Source organism: Anastrepha obliqua, chromosome 2, assembly GCF_027943255.1.
Source record: "Anastrepha obliqua isolate idAnaObli1 chromosome 2, idAnaObli1_1.0, whole genome shotgun sequence".
Classification (NCBI taxonomy): domain Eukaryota; kingdom Metazoa; phylum Arthropoda; class Insecta; order Diptera; family Tephritidae; genus Anastrepha; species Anastrepha obliqua.
This window is the reverse complement of record NC_072893.1, coordinates 1,573,816-1,593,409: the sequence shown is the minus strand read 5'-3', so window position 1 is coordinate 1,593,409 and position 19,594 is coordinate 1,573,816. Positions and strand designations below refer to the sequence as shown.

At 37.6% G+C, this 19,594-nt stretch overlaps 1 protein-coding gene across 2 annotated transcripts in view; it reads right to left on the bottom strand.

Annotated features, from left to right (window-relative positions):
- The window catches only part of LOC129239691 (teneurin-a), a 335,619-nt gene that overhangs the window by 33,087 nt on the left and 282,938 nt on the right, over positions 1 to 19,594 (bottom strand). For both annotated transcript variants that reach the window (XM_054875401.1, XM_054875402.1), the window contains one exon: positions 12,821 to 12,940. In XM_054875401.1, the coding sequence (XP_054731376.1) occupies positions 12,821 to 12,940 (120 nt within the window). The remainder of the gene's footprint in view (positions 1 to 12,820; positions 12,941 to 19,594) is intronic.

Below are 19,594 nucleotides of genomic sequence, written 5' to 3'. Positions count from 1 at the left end.
TTAATTCAGCGTAGCTGCCGACTTTCATTGTTGCTTGTTCGGCTGCTGTGTCAGTGGCTATGGCCGACAATCAATGTGCCGACAACCTAGTACACGCACACATACAAACATATATGCACACATACGTTGCGCTGACAGTGTACGAGTAAAGCTGCATATGTCCTGCTTGAAGGACATTTTTCATTTTGGAACAATGAACACACATTATGCGATGTTATTTCGCTTCGAAGCTTCCTCACAAGCGCATGGCCGTAGATGAGATTCTTCTCCCCTTCTGTGTGTAGTTGCGGACGCGCTTTTCTGCTTTTTTATAGTATTCGTGTTCATTTTTTCCTTTGCATTGTACGAAATCCAATTTCGTTGTGACATTTACCGGCCACTAAGCTTTCGTCTGCCCCTTGCCGCGCTCCATATTCGTACGATACAAGCGACCACAGAAAACATAGTGCGGTTTTGCCCTTAGTTTGACCGCCGTCGCTTAGATTGTTGTTGTAGCGGTTGCGATTCCTTTTATAAGCAGCAACGCCGTCGAGGGTTTATCTATCGCTGCGGTGTCAAGTGTCTATGTGTGTGTTATTATGTGTCGCATGGTTGCGATTTTGATTTTCCATCTTCAAAATGGCTGCGTGCCTTGCACAAGCAATACACACACACATCCACTTAAGCAACCGGGAGAAAAATGTTTGCGGAAATGGCGCAATTTCCAGCACAGGATAACAATATCGAAGAGGAGGAATACGTTTCATCAAAGTCGAGTGCCCTTCAACCGAAACTTATTTGTTTTTTCATTTATTAATTCTGCGACTAGTTTTCACACACAAGCAAATGCGCTGTTTAAAGCAATTTTTAATTTGCCGAAGACAGTTAACTTTATATAATCAATTGCAATATGGACCAACAAATGGCGCCAACTAAACAATTCAAAATCGGTACACAACTTTACATGCCAGTTGTTGCTGTTGTTGTTGCAGCAGCATAAACATTCCCTTTACCAATACGGGAAATGCTGCTAAAGTGACAGTCCTTGGCCGGATATAAATCTGGGTCGCTCCGGTTACGTAGGGCCGCCTGTCGTGGGAACGAAAGCCAGTCTACATGAAAAGCTTAAACATACAGAACTTCAACAAGGCCAAATATCTTTGAGTATACCTGAATACTAAACTGCGCTGGAAGGCGCATGTCAAGAAAAAGCGTGAAGAGCCGGAATTGAAAATTAAAAAACTTTATTGGCAAACACTCTTTTCTGTCAACTCACAGCCAACTTCTCCTATATAATAAAATTCTTAAGCATATGGCATTCCTACTATTGACCACTATTATCCAACGATTCCAAAATAAAGTGAAACACAACATTGTCAATGCTCCATACTTTATGAGAAACCTCTTCATCTTGGTATGCTACTAATCACTGACAAACGAAAATGTGTCCCATAGCTCACAAATAACGTCTAAGTGCACATGTAAGTGCTGAAGCATTGACTTTGCACCAGCCAAGTACTCATCGGCGGCGGCTTAAGCGTAAAATGTTTTAGACCAGATGGGCATTCAGTAACAGCAGTACTTCATATATTTATAAAGGGTGATCAATTTGAGGTATTAGATTTTAAATTGAAACAAAACAACGAGAATTCAAATTTATTGGGCAATTCAATATTTTACTATTATTAGAACCATTCATGAATTTTATTTTTCAAAGATAATCCCGCAATGGCGCCGTAATTTGGCCATCCGTAAACCCCAATTTGGAATGACTAGCTAGGGCACTTCGGTTGGTATCTTGATATCCTACCTTTAGACTTTTATTTGTAGGGGTATATAAAGTCTGTAGGTTCCTCCATTGGTGGAACAACAACATCAAGGTGCGCGCCAATTATATATAGAGCAATTTAGAGATAAATCTAGAGATAAATCTTAAATTGCTCACCGAAAGGACGACGCTGTAAATCCATTGTCTCTGTATGACAAGGGCTGTATGGTAAGTAGCGCCGTTTTGTTAGAACCAAATGCTGTCGAGATCACAGGCTACAATTTCCGGCATCAAAAGGTCATTTATAATGTTGTGATAGCGTTCGCCATTCACTGTTACATTAGCGCCAACATCATTTTTGAAGAAATATAGGCCGATGATTCCTCCAGCCTATAAGCCGCACCAAACCGTTGTTTTCAATAGATATAATGGGTGTTCTTAAATCACTTTGGATTGCTCTTTAGCCCAAATGTGACAATTTTTCTTATTGACATAGCCATTAAGACAAAAATGGGTCCCATCGCTGACCACCATAAGTTGGCCTGAGCGCGCGATGAACACTTTTCACACAGCGTCGATTTTCGTAATACAACTGAACGATTTGTGAACGTTATTGAGTCGTAAGTCTTTCCATGATGAAATGTCAATGAACAAAAATTATATATTTGAGCTGCCAAAAAACCCAAAAAAGTATCTCCAAGTATATTCATTTTATGTTGTAACAGTTGTAATACAAAAACGTTATTCCGGTTATGTCTTGACATACGTTAATATAAAAAGAAAAAAATATTAGTTGCTCTTGACGAGTCTCTCAAATCACTGCTCTCTCTCTCTCACTTCAGTCGTGCAGTTCTTGAATTCGGTGTTGACTGGCAACGGTTATTAGTTGTCAAACTAACGTTCGCTTCTTCGTCGGAGCTGCACCATCCATCCCTTCAGTATGTTTCAGTCTACACAGTTGTTGGAGTTTCATGGGCTTAAAAGTTGTCATACTACTATAGTAAGTCTGGATTTCATGGGTCTATCTTCTTTCACACTCATGGATAATCCTAACCTTCTTGGAATCGCATCGAAAGCGCTAAATAATGACTTTAGTTTGTTAGAGAGAGGAATTCAAAATTCTTCCCTGGCCCACAAAGTAGTTGTTGGATCACTATTTTTGTCCCGGAAATGTTTGAAAATACTTCATCACTTCATTTCACTAGTCGATATTTAATTGGTTGCTAAGCAATTTTCGCCATATACATTTCCCGGAAATCAGCAGCGTTTTCCCCAGAATATTGCATGTTCAGGTGGCCGAGCTCTTCTTCTTTCGCAAAACATTTTTGCTCTGCGTTGATTGCCAGATTTCTTTGTGTTGTGTTTTTGGCTTAATTGAAGCCGCTGATGTTGGCGCAATTGCATTGCAGCGGAAATGGCTGAATTAATTTTCCACTAAAAGCTATTTAATTAGACGCAAAACAGTATGTGCAAAAAATAAGCCCCAGCAGCAAACACAACTTCAGCTATATCCGTAACTAACGAACAGCCGAGCTATTGTCGAAATGCGCAGCGATGTGTGTGGATGTGTGTGGGTTTCCCACCGCCCTACCACACCCATTTCTAAGCTCCGCGCAACCACCTGTTTATTTCCGTTATCCTGTTTTGTGCACAGTTGTTGTTTCATTTGGTGACTGGGGTTATTGTGAGTGTGTGTAATTCCTCCCCCTGCTTGTTTCTGTGCTTTAAAATCTTGCTCTTTCGTTCACATTTTGGTGCTTTTGTTGCTGCCGGTCGGCCATGGCGCCGCTATTGTTGCTTTTATGTTTTTCGGTGTACTTTGCCAATCAGTATTGGCTTCTCTGTTGTGCGCGCGTGTCTGTGTTTTGGCATTGTGCTTTACTGAATGAGTCTTCGCATGTGCGTGTGTGTTTGTCTGGGTTCTTTATTGTTTAAATATCTAATGCGGGTCGAAAGGATTTTACCGCGGAAAACATAGCGCGGCGTTGTTGCAGTTGGCAGCGAAGTTGATAACCTTTGCAGCAACAAACAGAAGTGTAGTTCTGTATGATGAGTGGAATGTGCACATGTACCTACTTGCAGACCAAAAAAAAAATATATATATATATATATAAATAATATATAAGTATATCCTTCTTTGCTAAACTAGTCTGTATACACACACACACGCACATCCATATGTATTCATCACCAAACATACACAGCCACATATACATACAAACATGTCACACATCAAAATATATCGATTTTCGATTAGTTCGCAAAATTCTCAATAAAATTCATTTAATAACACTTGGTGGGGTTGCTGGAATGAAAGAAAAGTATTGTGGGAATTTATGGATGATTGCTATTTGCAATTACACATTTGGAGCATTCCACGGAAAATGATAAAAAGCGACTACCGACTCAACTTTCTCTTTGGATGATTTTTCAGCGAAAGTTTATTTCCAAAATATTTAACTTCAACACACGAAACAATTTTAAATTGGCCATTCTTTTCGAAAAAATATTCCGTTCGTTATCGATTTGTTATCAATTTTTAATAGAATACTCGAAATGCGAATAATTTTTCCGCATTAATGGCCAGTTTCCTGTATTTGGCGCCCATGAATTTAAAATTGTCATCCCTGAAAAAAAAAAAAATACAAAGCCCGTGTCGTGAATAACCAGGTTTCAACAAATATCAATAACTGGGCGTTGAAGAACGGACAATCAAATACGAATCTCATTTTTATGTATATGTTTTTTTTTAGAATATTCTAGCCAAATGCGCGGGGAGATTGGTGGCTGCCACCTTAGGGCATAGCTCGATAGCAAAGAGGAGAGCAGAGAAGCAGAGAAGCCACAGAAAGACTAGCCGCAAACATAAGGCAGTACATTTATTGGCTACCGGGTCACAAAGGCATTATAGGAAACGAAGTAGTAGATGAGATAGCTGAAAGAGCTGTTAACCTATTTATCATTTGAATAAGACAACAACATACAAAAATCGCTAAATCAAATATATAACGAAATGGACGACTTAATGAAAAGGCAAATGAATGCTAGGTGAACCAATCTGACCACATGTAAAACCGCAACCGCAGATGTGGAGAATTAATAGATAGGTATTACAGGCACCGACAAATGCAGGAAGTGCAGAGAGGATATAGAAAAACTTTAGAGCTCCTTCTATGTTTTTGTTCGGCATTATCAAAAACGCGCTCGAAATGCCTGGAAACACCACAGCTTGCGGGTCTGAAGTGTATCTCAAAAATGGATCTTCCAGCTCTGCTTAGATTTGGTAAAAGCGTTGACATCCTGCGAGGTGTCTACCTTAAATCTTAATCAAGGCCAGTCTCCATCTGGTATCGCTTGGGACCAAAGAGTCTGTGCGTGGCTTAATGCCAGTCGGGTTAACATGACCTGACCTAATAAGAATTCTTCAATTGTTTGTGCGTTTTATTACGACCTTGACTTTGGATTCGTGAAAATTTTTTTTTATTTCAGACATTTTATTGATTACTTTCAAGTTTTAAATGCAAAAAAGTAGCTAACAACGGACGTACACAGAATGCTTCCCGAACAAACGGGCAATCTTTGTTGCAGTACCAACCGTGGTTGGCCTCCTTTGCTGCACTTTTTTTGCAGTTTGCGTTGAGTTTTAAAAGTGAAATAAAGTTTAATGCAATTCGCAGTATTCTCTGCAACAATTACGCGCTTTCAATGACAGCTGAAATAAAAAACAATAAAAACAAAAACCAAACGCATACGTAAATATGCTTTCATTGGATTTTCATTAAAATTAAGTTGAAGTGTAAAGTGTTGCAGTAACATCGCCAACAGCCATTACAACAGCTACATAATTGCGGCAACACTTGCAATTTGTAATTTTGTTGTTGAAAAACTTGAATATTTAATTTGCAATTGACCCAAATATTGAAGACTGGCGAGGCGGAAGCTTGCGAGCTTGACAATAATAATTTTGAATACATACAAACGCCTGCATGGGGTAGAAATACGCAAATATATAAAATGCGCTGAAACAAACTTTTATGTATTTGTAACTATGTATGTATGTGTGCATGTATGTATGTAAGTAGGGCATGCATAATAACAGCGTACAATACATAAAATGAAAGTTCATATGCAAAAGGCACAAAAGCTCTAACAACGAAATTTTTTTTATATTGTTTTTAGTAGAAAATTGTTCTATTTGTTTGCTTAAATGTTGGCAGAAATATCAAAATACCTACATACATATGCAGATGTATGCAATATTACCTGTTCACGCAGAATAACAAAATAATATCTTTCGCATCTCTGTTAACTCTGCAGGCAATGCTTTTTACTATCTTTTTTTAATGATTGCCGAAGGATTTTTTCTATTTGTGGGATAAGTGCTTTTTGAACTCTCAATTTGATGTCTTGTAATCACTGTGAAATAATTTACTAATTCCATCTCTTTGTGAGCTGAATTTGTTATTTCTGATTTTTTGGATACCCAACATACAATCAGATATTTCCAGGTCACTTCTGGTTTGACTTCAGAACTAAATGGGAACTTCAATTCCCGCTTAAATTTCACTCTACCTATATCAAATGAAGGAAATATATAATATTTACTAAAAGTTCTAAACATTTTGTTCTTCCACTTTATTGTTTCTGAGTTTTTAGAAAGCTTCAATTTATTGTATAATCTGATTCTTGCCCAGTTAGGCTGTGAGCTTCATTGAATTTTCGTCATCCTTTTGCATTCTCAACGGGCTTGCACTGTAACATTTTTACGTCAATTTTATACCTACAGTTAAGTGCACTAACACATGTAAGCATATGTGAATAAGTAAACGCTTTTGGGCTATTTGTTTTTTAAAACTCAAATCTCCGCATTTGTGATATTTCAGTGAAACAATTTTAATCTGTGTGGGGCTTCAAATAATTCACCATTATTCTTGAACTTATTTATGTACTTAAATATGCATGTATGTATGGCACGAGAGCTCCACAGCTTTGCATTTATCTATACTAATATTATAAAGAGGAAAACTTTGTTTGTTTGTTTGTTACGAATAGGCTCAAAAACTACTGGACCGATTTTAAAAATTCTTTCACCATTCGAAAGCTACATCATCCACGAGTAACATGGATTATATTTTATTTTGGAAATAGGGCTCGAGATATAGGTCAAAACGTGGACCCGGGTAACCTTCGGATGTGTATGTACAATATGGGTATCAAATGGAAGCTGTTGGTGAATGCTTTAGTCCAAAGTATTTTTCATGCCGCTCTGTGACTGGGGTCTCGAGATATAGGTCAAAACGTGGACCCGAGTAACCTTTGGTTGTGTATGTACAATATGGGTATCAAATGGAAGCTGTTGGTGAATGCTTTAGTCCAGAGTATTTTTCATGCCGCTCTGTGACTGGGGTCTCGAGATATAGGTCAAAACGTGGACCCGGGTAACCTTTGGTTGTATATGTACAATATGGGTATCAAATGAAAGCTGTTGATAAGTGCTTTAATACGGGGTAATTTTCATACCTATTGATGACTAGGGTCTCGAAATATATGCCAAAACGTGGACTCGCCGTGTCTTTGAACCGAATTAAACCAAACTTACACACATTGTTAAGTAGGTATTGAAGATGATTTCCGTATAGTTTGAATACCTATTGGTAGATAGGGTCCCGAGATATAGGTCAAAACGTGGACCCGGGTAACCTTCGGACGTGTATGTACAATATGGGTATCAAATGAAAGCTGTTGGTGACTACTTTAGTACAAAGTATTTTTCATGCCGCTACGTGACTGGGGTCTCGGGATATAGGTCAAAACGTGGACCCGGGTAACCTTTGGTTGTGTATGTACAATATGGGTATCAAATGAAAGCTGTTGATAAGTGCTTTAATAGGGGGTAATTTTCATACCTATTGATGACTAGGGTCTCGAAATATATGCCAAAACGTGGACCCGCCGTGTCTTTGCACCGAATTAAACCAAACTTACGCACATTGTTAAGTAAGTATTGAAAATGGGTTTCGTAAAATGTGGTTGTAATTCGGAGCACTGGCAACGGGTACATCGTTCTTTTGAACCAGCCATAATGTCGCTTACTTTTTTAACGCTTGGGGCGGAACTGAACTGTCAAATTGACAGTGTGAGTTACAATGTGTCAATATTTCTTTCTGATTTGGATGCCATAAGGAAAAAGTAAGTGCAACATGTAAAAATTGTTTGTGAATTTTTTTGGAGTGGATTTTGGAACAGTGAATAATTTCTTACGAAATTTGAGAATTTAATGTGAAATCCGAATGAAATTATGTGTTCGTGGAAAAAACAATTTTTTTCGTTTTTTTTTTTGAAAAATATAAATGGATAATGGTTAAAAAAGCTCCAATGCTTAATAAAACATATAAATTGAAACGAAAAATTCATGGATGATCATATGCGTTGATTTGAAATTTAAAAACAATCTTCTTTTTTCCTGATTTTCAATTTATATTTTATATTTACTCAAAAACAAATAGAAAAACAAAAAATATTGTTAATGCCAAAGCGCTTGAATAAAGAATAAAGAAATAAATAATATGAAAAGCATATATTTTCTGTTCTAAACCATATCTATTCTATTTTAGTGTGCCCAGCGAAGGGGGCCGGGTTTGTTGGTATTTTATAAAGGGCTGGTGGGCAGATTTGGTGAAATATTCAATAAAACTCAACAAAAAGCACACAGAAGGTTGAGTAAAAATAATTTATGATTATCTAGTCTGTGTATATGTACTTGTAAGTATATAAAAGTGCTATGAATATACGTATATATGTATGTGCATTAGGCCGGAGCGATTTGTTTTTCAAAATGTGTCCAAAGTTTACATAATTTTTAATTTCTTAATTCAATTTAATTTATCTCAGCGCTAAATTACGTTTGAAATCATGAATGAATATGAAAATATTTGAATGTATTTTTCTTAGCCTCTACTTTTATTATTCAGCATTTTGTATCCCTAACAGCTCAAAACAAAAATGAGTGAACCTGGATATCAAACGGAGAATAGCTCTTGCCAACAGGTATTACTTTGGTCTCAGTATACAATTGAGAAGTACAGCACTCTCTCGAAGAACCAAACTGACACTACAAAGCGTGCATCATATCCGTCCTGCTATATGACGCAGATACTTGGACGATGCGAATAACAGATTCGAAAGTTTTGAGAGCTGAAATTCTCCGCAACATCTTTGGTACCCTCTGCTTGGGTGAGGAATATTGTGTATGCTAAAACAGTTTGAGTTATGTAGGGCCATGCAAATAGTTAAGCGTGTAAACATACAGCATCTATGCTGTCCTGGCCATATCACCCGTATGAACGAAGACGCTCCAGAGGCACTTTGCAGGGACCCAGTGCTGGAAGACCTGTCAGCGTTCGGGATTTCTAACCGGAACCAGTGAGCGCAGAAAATTTGAGATAGGAAAAATTCATTAAAAGTACATTAGTACATTTGAAAGAGTCAGCTTTCTTTAGATCTCAAATGCCTACAATTTGGCCAAATTCCAAAATATTAAAGCGTACATTTTTACATGAAATCATATGCCAACTGCAACAATCAAGCAAATTCCATAAAGCTCTGATTTTAGAACCTCAAAATGCGTCTGAGATCTAAGTCGCAGAGGATTTTGTACTTGTAACAGGGAAATCAAACAAGGAGGATCATAATTTTAGCCGAGCGGTATGGGCTGCAAAATCTCCCCGTCTAATATATGTACATAAAAGTAAGTAAGTATGTAAATGTGCATACAGGCATACATATGTGACTTAGTAAATTTATGTTAGTACAAAAATGTTTATAAATTCAAGTTTGTGCTTCGAAATGACGAGAGTTAAATTGCAAGCGGTAAATAAAAGGTCAAACACGAGGAACAACGTAAGCAACAATGGGAGCTCAGTTCAATGGCCATTGTAGCCTCTTTTCTTCCACCAGTTATGTTACCATGTTAAATGTTATGTTATTAAGAGTTCGCTTCTAAGTGGGAGGAGGAGGATATGCTAATAAAAGCAGACCACAACTCACGAAATGTAATGAATGTAGCAGAGACACTGCGACCACCGTGGCTCATCTGAAAGAAGACGGCTCACCCTCCAATGTGGCATATCCTGATAAATATTATTTCAACAAAATAATATGAGCCCTTGCAGAGCTGAATAGGTTTTCGCAAGGTTTTATTAAGGTCCAAGCCAAGGCGAATTCGTACGAGGTGTTGTTACTATAGCGGCTGATTGATTTGTTTTTACTTCGATTTGGTGATTTTGGTGTTAAATTTTTGTTATTGTTCTGTTTATTTGCTGACTTTTTGATTGAAGTTGTGGCATTCAAATCACCAAATTGCGGAAACGAAATGCATTTGTTGTTGCTCTAGTCAGTTCATCTTGGGCATATGCGCCTTGATGTAAACCAGGTTCTAAACATTCCACAGCTTTACTTGGTTTTTATAAGCCAGAGAATATTTTATGTAAAATATAAGCCACATATTTTCTGGTTTAAAAAATATTCCTTGGTATTTCTACCGCTGAGGTGGGAGCGGAGAGGCACGGAATTAAATAAATTTGCTTTCAGCAAAAAGTAAACGTAAATATTTATATAATATTACTGCGCATGATAACGGGATCAAATAGGGGAACAATAGCTGCTGCAGCAGAAAAACCAGCAACAAGTAAAACAAAAAGCAAATAAATGTAAGCAGCAACAGCGAACTGAGGCGGATGCTGTATGCGAGTCGCTGCTACTGGAGACCCAGCGCCTACTCCATGGCAAATAACTGTTTCCGTTATTACACAACTGCATGCGTGTGCATGTACATACTGAGTACATTGTACTGTGCTTTTGTATGAAACTTATATGTATGTATGTTTGTATGTATGTGTGTATGTAATTCCATGGGGCCCGCGTTGCCATTTTTTGTGTTTTCTGGTGTCGTAACTGTAATTCATTTCCTGCTTTGCGAGTTGTTATTGCCGTTGTTTTGGTTGTTTAGTTTTACAAAGGTAATTCAGGCAACGGCTTCGCGCTAACGCAGCAGCAGCAGCAGAAGGAGGAGCAGCCGCGATGGCAACAAGTAACAAGCCCCAGCAGTGCAAGAAATAGTAATAATAATAATAATAAAAGGACAAAAGGGAATGGTGCATAAATAAATAACACGCAAGTGCCACGACTACCATGGACAAATGGAATTAAGGCACTGGGCTAATGAAGAATTATAACGCAATAAGGGCAGGCCTCTGTAAGAACGCCACATATGGCAGCATAAAATGGCGACTGGTAGAAATAGTGGCCACAGTTTAGGCTTAGTGGAGGAACCTAGTTTGGAGGTAAGTGAACGAGGTGAAAGCGGCGATGAAAACGAGCCAGTTTCACATACATACAAATATTCACGAGCCCTCATATTTTCATTTTATTGGTAATGCGAAAATCAAATTTATGCACCTGACGGAGAAAAGCGCTGCTGGTTTATGGCATAACTATTCAACGACTTTAGCAAACTGATTAAAAAGTCTTGCTGTTAATCTATTGAAGGTAATTTCTTTTAGAATTTCTTGAACTCTGATGTGTTATCCTTCGCTCATGAACTTGTTTTTTATTCACCGGCTGCTATAGACGACCGTGAACGGACTTTCGAAGGAAAACACTTCGCCTGTTTCTTGCTACCAGTTCACTGCATAGCGATGCAGGCACCCAGGACGACTTCAAATGTTAGTAACACATACACTGCTAACGCCGTATAAGGAATGAATTATGCCTTCAGACTCCTATATTCTATTATATTAAGAGCTGCCAGCTATCTCATCATTCTCACTGGCCGCACAGCTCGATTTTATGTTCCCAACGAACGTTCTTTCATTCGAAAAAATGATCAGAATTAAAAATTGTTCATGCGTTGCAAATTTAATTTAATTAGTTTTTGAAAGATACTCTCAATGTAAGGCCAACAAGAAAAACAAGCAATACTGAAGGTGGAAAGAGAGGGAGAGAGAAGCCGTCCGCACTTGGTGTGAAATTTAACTACACCCGTGTAAGAGGCTGGCTGGTGGTAGACTGCGATGGTTGGAACTTTTGTTGCTGACTTTGTGACATTTGAAGCCGGGAAATTTGGGTGTTGTGTGAGTGGGCGTCCTATGGCGATGCGAAGTTGTTACTATGAAGCTGCGCTGGTGCCTTCCTTCCTCAGTCATCTGTTGGACAGTAACTATTGTCACAGACTACTGCGTGTGTTACGGCTGTTGTTTGTATTCGTTTTTCCTTTTGCTTTCAACGTTGCCACCGAAACTGATAAGAAAGTTTGGAATACTTCGAAGCGAATTTTCATTGTTTCCATCGCAGAATTTAAATGGAAATAAATTAAAATATTATATTGTATTTCTTACGCATACATACACATATGTGTAGGTATAGCTGTGTGTGTGTGTATTGATGTGATGAGATTATTATTATTATTGTCATTGTTGTTGTTACAATTATTTTTCCTCTGTATTATATTTGTTTCCTTATGCAGAAATATGCCGAATTGCCTTTATGTAAAATTAAATGGTAATTGTTGTTGGCCATGGAAACTTTACGCAAATACCTTGTGTGTATGTGTGTAGCTTCTTTAATCGGATTTCCATCTAAGCATTCAACTTAAGAAATGAGTTCGCTTTGGAGAAAATTATTTTTGGCTGGATGGAATTGTGTCTTGCAACAACAATAACAACAAAAACATTAACTTTTCCATGAATGATATTCGATTTGGCAGAATCTTGTAGGCAACTTTTCCGGCCTGTAGCCACGCAAATTAGGCGATTTCCATGGGCAACGGAAGAAGTCATATCGTTCGCCTAAGAAACTCCTGCAGTGGATGGGAGTTATGCACCTACGCGCATACTAGTACGTATTTTGGTATTAATTTAGAGATAAATTTTTAACGAAACCCCGAAAACTGTTCGGGTATTCGGTGCGTATACGAAATCTCTTAAATTGGAATTTCTAAATTCTTTCTACGCAATAAAATGTGAAAATACTTAAACTAATTATATATTAAACTTTATAACAGTAGACGATACTCACCATCCGCCTTGCCGCGTCAAGGTGAATCCGAAGCGCGAGTCCCGATCCACTGAGACCCGAATACCGACGATGCCCAATCCTTGCGGCGTGATGACCTGGCCACGCATTACCGACACCCGGCTGCAGGGCACAGCAGCAAGTGCGATAGGCGAGGGTGGGGTGGGGAAATAAAACAATTTTTAATTAGTGTCAGTAAAATATTTGATAAAGCTGTGGTGTGAAAAGTTTAGTGGTCGAAAAAATAACGGCGAATTGAAAAAATTCATCTGTATGGTTGAAGGGAATGGTAAAGTAAGAGCTGAATGCGGTCGTTTCTGAATTTTATTTCTAAAATTTTGCGTATGTATGTATGCACCAGTAGTTGGTGCGGTTCAAAAATATTGTGACAAAAAGGAATTTATGAAGGTATTCAATCATAAATTGCATATGAAGATGCAGATTAGGCAGGAGTGAAATGTGAAACTGCTTTAATAATTAATTGAAAATGTTTTCAAAGTAAAAGATATTTTTTTCATGAAGCGAGAATCGCTCTAGAACTGATGCAGAAAACTGAAGGAGTTGTAAAATATAAATAAATTTTATGATACCATAAAATAATTTTCATTACAGAATTTGAGAGTGAAGTGAAATGAAAAATTGTAAAAGTGCTAAGAGTATCGAAACAGGTATTGAATGAAAATATTTTCTACTCAACCGATGCTTAAAATGATTTTAGTTTTTAAAAAAACTTAAGTGCTATTTGTTGTTTTGTTTTTGTTTTTTAATTGAAAATAGAATTTATTTACAAAGCCAATGTGCCATTCAAATTAATTTGAATTTTAGTCACCCAATTAATGTCTGTAAAAATTATTAAATGGCACACTGTAAATTTTTATTTATGTAGTAAAAAACGTATTTCATATTTAAGAAGCATGCAGCAGAAAAATTTTTAACATTTAATAAACTATTTTCTCTGTTTTTCTGTTTCATTTACAAGTTTTTTTTACGATAAGTTTCATGTCCATTTCGATTTCCAGTTTTGATAGCTACCCCAATGTGTTTTTTTTTTTTTTTTTTTTTTGTTGTTATTTACGCTGCATAAAAATCGCTCATTTACTGCAAGAGTGTCAAAATAAAAAACAAGTAAAAAAAGAGGTTGTCCGTAAAGTCGGTTTACTGACGATAGTTTAACGTGATAACGTCATGAGAAAATATTGATGGAATGGTTGCAATTTTCAAAAGAAAATTTTAATTTTATTTGCTTGACAGATATTTTGTATGGATATAGAGGAGGAGGTGAATGAAATCGCAATGGAATAGGTCAAGTTACATTTACACAAACGTGAAAAATGACGAAACATTTATCAAATTCATGAAAGGTATCTTCAATTTCGATTGTGCATCAGACGTTAATAAGTCAACAACACTAAGAGGCAGCATCATCGATTTGCCTTTTCCAGACACATTACACTCGAAACATTCCCTATCATTTCCTACTTTTTCTATCTTCATCCTATTCTCAACAGAGAACTGGTTCATTACCATGCACACAGGAAGAAGGCATATGCAAATACAAATATGTGAATTTATATACAAATGCGCATGTACATACATATTTATGTATGCTCACTCAAGTAGCAGAGAGCCAGATGTCGAACGTTGCCGAACGCGGGGACCGATTGTGCCTCTTTGTCGTTCGTTCCGCGCTCTCGCTTGCAGTTCAAGCAAGGTAACGACCCATGAGTAAGATAACTACGCATTTTTTGGTGCGTGCAGCCGGCTACATTGAATTATAAGACGTCATCACGTCAAAAATATTAATATGCAGACCAGTTCTTTTTTATGCTGCGTAAAAATTTCGTGGCGAAGTCTGTTAATTAACTTTTAATCATTGGAAGGGAATGTGTCTTTACGTTTACTTAGGAAGGCATCGTAGTTTAAAAACTTTGAAGCCGATTATCTCGTCATTTTGTTGTTTTTATATTGTGACACTCTGGAAGCAAATGAGCGATATGTAAGACCTATAGCGAAGCGCCAGCATCAATGCTTTGGGTTGGAGAAAAGTTCACTGCGCCACATTTGCGGCATTTTAAATCATTTAACAGCTTTGATGAAATGTGCACTTTGACTTTCTTCGCGTGTTTAAAGTCAGTTGCAAGTGCATACCTATTTCATGCCCATGAAATTTCATTTCCACACAAAAATTAGTGAAAAAAGTACCAAATATTTTGCTAAGATTCTTATTATAATTTTTCACACCCTTTTTCTAATACAGCGAAGCTCTGGCTCTGTAACTGTTCATTTGCAGCGCCTGAAATATTTGAATTAGCCCATAAATCAGTTTTCAGTCAAACAAAGCACAAGCCACTTCGCCTAATTTGCTTATTCTGCCTTTGTGAGTTAGTGAAGTTATTGTATTTGATTTAGTTCGGAGATGGTTCATTTTTTCGTGTGTTAGAGCGGGTAAAAAAAAGTGGTTTCTTCCTAATGCTACTCTTAAAAATTGTTCTATGTTCAAAAAACTGGGTTACCTTTCTTTTTGCTTTCTTTTTACTTAATATATACGCGGGCCGCCAAACCTTTGCTTTCCTACGGGGAAAATGTGCATTCCGTCAATTTGGTATAAAATATTTGCAGATCGAGATTATTTACTCTTCTCTTCTATTTTCCTCACACAAATGTTCATAAAATGATATTTTTTATTTAAAAAAAAATCCGTGACAATGGCTTATAAGAACCCCGAAAAAACCTACAATTTTGTAGTTAAGATAAAAAAGAAGTTTTTTAATACCAACAATAAATGGTTTACCCAATTTAAAAGACATTTAAAAAACAGAATCACACAATATTTTGCTATTACAAATTTTTTAGGCCAGAAATAAAAAAATCCGATCAATATTTTTGTTTTTTAAATTTTTTGATAGTATTTTTTTAAATAACTTAAACATACATTTTTGAAATTTGTGAAGAGAAAATAAAAGAGAATATTAAATAACGCATTTGCCGATCTGCCACACCGAAGACTATATTCCTTTTTCATATCTATCGAAGTAGGCTGCTACTTGGGTTTTGAGGCATGCAAAGCGGCTGCGATATGCGATTTGTCATGTCTGCCATTGCCACCGTAAGTTGAACATTTTTAGTTCTAACCGTCCCCATAACATTTTGTATTTAACATTCGCCTTGTTAAAAAATTGGAAATCGTGAAAACTGTCGTCTCATGATTTTCTATGAATTTCGGCGTAAATTAAACCAGAAGTGCTCATCAACTCGCATCGGTTTTTGGTGATAGGGCACGGTCTTGAGGTTTTGTTGACGCTATAGAATGACTTTCATGAAGGTGATCTAATCCTGACACCGCAGGTTCGTTATTTACTACACAGATTTGTTCACATTGAATATCACATAACTGTTGAGCCATTTAAAAAAAAAAAGGCTCATTCAAGTGCATGCAAACGCGTACTGATATTCATGGAAAATATTTTGAAAACCAATAAATCCAGTTTCAATTGTAAATATTTTCTCTACTTGTTCATCTCAAAACTTAAGTTCCAACCCTCGTATAGCTGTACTTATGCAATCAAAGCGATACGCCAAGTGGTTAGACTAAGTAATCAGTACACGAACCAGTGTTCAGTTCTGCGTGGCGCCTAATGGGTCATGTGACGGCGAATGTCTCTTCCTATCTGTAAAGTAAGTACGATTTTTTATGAAATTATAAATAGTTTATGTGTGGGCGTGCAGAAACTTCCTTAAAAGGGCCTAAAAGGACGACGGGTGCAGGGGTCTACGCTGGTCTGCATTAACATTTTTGGGGATATAAATAAATGAATCAACGTTACATGTAAACATCAATGCGACGACACAAAACTCACTCACGTGAGAGAGCTTACGCTGAGCAGTGCCAGCAACAAACACACCAGCGTCATTGACTCTTCGTCGCAATTGCGTTGCCTGGCTTGTTTGGCGGGACGGCGGGCATGCGTTTGTAGTAAAAGCTGTATTATTGCTTACTCATACATGCACAGCTTGTAATCTTATTAGACATGTCCTTGGCAAGGGTGGCCCATCGGCGGCGATAGTTCCACTAGTAGTTTTCTGCAAATGCTGCTGTATCTTTGTGCAAGTTGTTTTTGTTGCGTTGTTGTTGTGCACACTAGAGCTCGTAATTTTTTTTATGGGCACAACGCAAGTGTTTACTTAGCGCGGCGGCATGTGATTGTGTGGGTGTGGTGTGTGCGAGAGCTTATGACTGAAAGCAGCAAAATCTCTTTCGCTTTGATCAAATCGCATTCAGCGCGCACTCAAGCCGAATCATGTCATCTTTCAGCACAATTTCATTTAACGCGTTTTGGGTTATTCTCCAGCAATTTTCTAACATCTACATCCGCTGCCTCTTGTTTCTTCGTCTCATCTTCGTCTCATCTTCGTCTATAATTCATTTTCATTTCGTGCCGCTGTGGCGCGTTGCAAGTGTGCTCGTTCGCTGATACGTGCCACACACATTCCCTTCCACTTTGCTTCATAGATATTTTATATAAGTAATATCGGAAGTGCGCGCTTATGTGTGTAGTCGTATTTTTGTAATAAACCTTGCCGGTTTTCATGCACTAGTAGACTTAAATAGTCATTCCACCGCCAACGCTTCACTGCATTAAAAATGTGTAATACGCCTCAACATATGCTACAATATTATGAGCTCATATCGGGCTGCCCAGCGCACGCATTTTGATGTTTGTATGATTGTGCCATGCACAAAGGCGTAAGCACATAGATTTACGCAGAATTTTATTGGTGTAATTTTTTGTTAGTTTTTGCATTTTATGAGAAGCAGCCCAATCCACTGAGAATGTGAGGCAGGAGTCATAAGGCTGTCGTATACTATGCGCGTATGTGCGTGTAACTGTGTAATGTGTTATTTGTTATTTGTGCCATAAAAATGAGATTTCGTTTAGCCGCAAAATATGTGACAGACATATTTGAGCACGATTTTTCAAGTTAGATGATAATTTGATTTCGGTTTGTGAGTGCTCAGTAACAGCGTTTGAGTGCACAGAAAAGTGGCTGAAAAAATACGGAATAGAGAAATTGGTGACAATCGCAATGTGTTTCAGAAGTGAGCCTATGAAGTCCACTAATTTTGTTTTCTTAATCAAAGTTATAAATTGTAAGCCGTGGGGTAACGGACATCGCTTCACCTCAGCGTCCAATTAGATTTCCTCTCTTTTAAAAAATTGGTCCATTTTTTACACCCACACAAATCTCGTATTTGCTTTAAATTTACTTACTTGTTTGCGTTAAGCGACAGAGTAGTTCATTGCACTCTTTAGCGCCTGTTCGCTCTGGATTGGTGTTGTATTGCGTAGATGTGTTTACTGATATACTACAGTGGCTTTATTTATTATAAGATTAGCCTTTATGAACTCATGAATTGTTTAAGCAAATTATCTGTGGTACAGTTTTCTTCAAAGATTGCGAATACATTTTTTATTTTAACTGAATTCAACTATGTACTTATGTATTATCTCATTTAATTTTCTTAGCAGCCTGTAAAATAATTCATCGAAAGCATTCGCGCTTGCTATCATAATCGATATCACTTCTCAGCAGCTGAGGTGATCACATTTAACAAGCCAACAGTGCATGATGCAACATCGTACCGTTCCATACCTCTTTTGCTTCTGATTTCAAAATTAATGAGACGATTTCTTACGAAGCAGCTTGCAATTGAATAGAGAAATATAATTCCTACGCCCCAATTTGGTTGTCGTGCAAAGCATTCAACCATCAACTAAGCAATGAAAAACGCCTTTGAAAAAAAAAAAAAAACACGTATGCTGCGATGGACTTCCTGACGGGTTCAAAGCCTTCGACAAAATATACTACGGTGGTCTTCTCAATAAGATTAACGCATTACTACGAAACCTACAAATCGATTTTTTCCCATCAAATACAGCCATACATGGGGTTAATCCTTTACTCTTTACTTTTTACTTGCGACTTACCCATCAGTCCAAAGCCACGTCACCTCAATAACATCTCTGAATGGATAACAAGATGGCGCACAAAATTAAATGAAGCAAAATCGGTACTTATCTACTTTATCTACCACAAAATCAGATACCCCCCTTTGTACATAAACGGAGTACAAATCCCATATCAAAACTGGGTATGACCTTAGATAGTAAGCTCAAATGGAACGAACTTATTAAAAGAAAAAAAAACTTGGAAATCCAGTACCGAAACATGATCTGGCTTATGGGCAAGCGATCTGCTTCATCCACACACAATAAACTACTGTTAAATAACTAGATGCTCAAACGAATATAGAGATGGGGTTGCTTAAGCACAACCCATACCTTGCAAATACAAAGGTTTCCAAACCACGTCGTGAGATATGCTCTTAACGCGTCTTGGTACGTCTTGGTACTAACTCTAACGTGATCCTGGTATTGAGCCAGTTGCTGCGGTAGTCCAAAAATTACCATACCGCACTTTAAGCGGCTCTCTCACCACGTTAATGGCGAAGCTTCAGCTCCTCCCGATCGGAAGGAGTGGAATGAAAGATTGAAGCGTAAAAAACCGCATCATCTCTCGCAGCAGCCAACTACTCCGCAAAACCCCAAACAAATTGTTCGTCGGTCACACTACCTATACCGCAGAGGGTCCACAAATCTGCATAGCTCTGTGCTCATATCTGCAATTCCCATCGGCGTAGAAAGTGAATAGTGAGGTCGAGGATCTGCCTGGTAGTCTGTATACCCTACACTCATGGACGAGATTTGATTTTGAGAT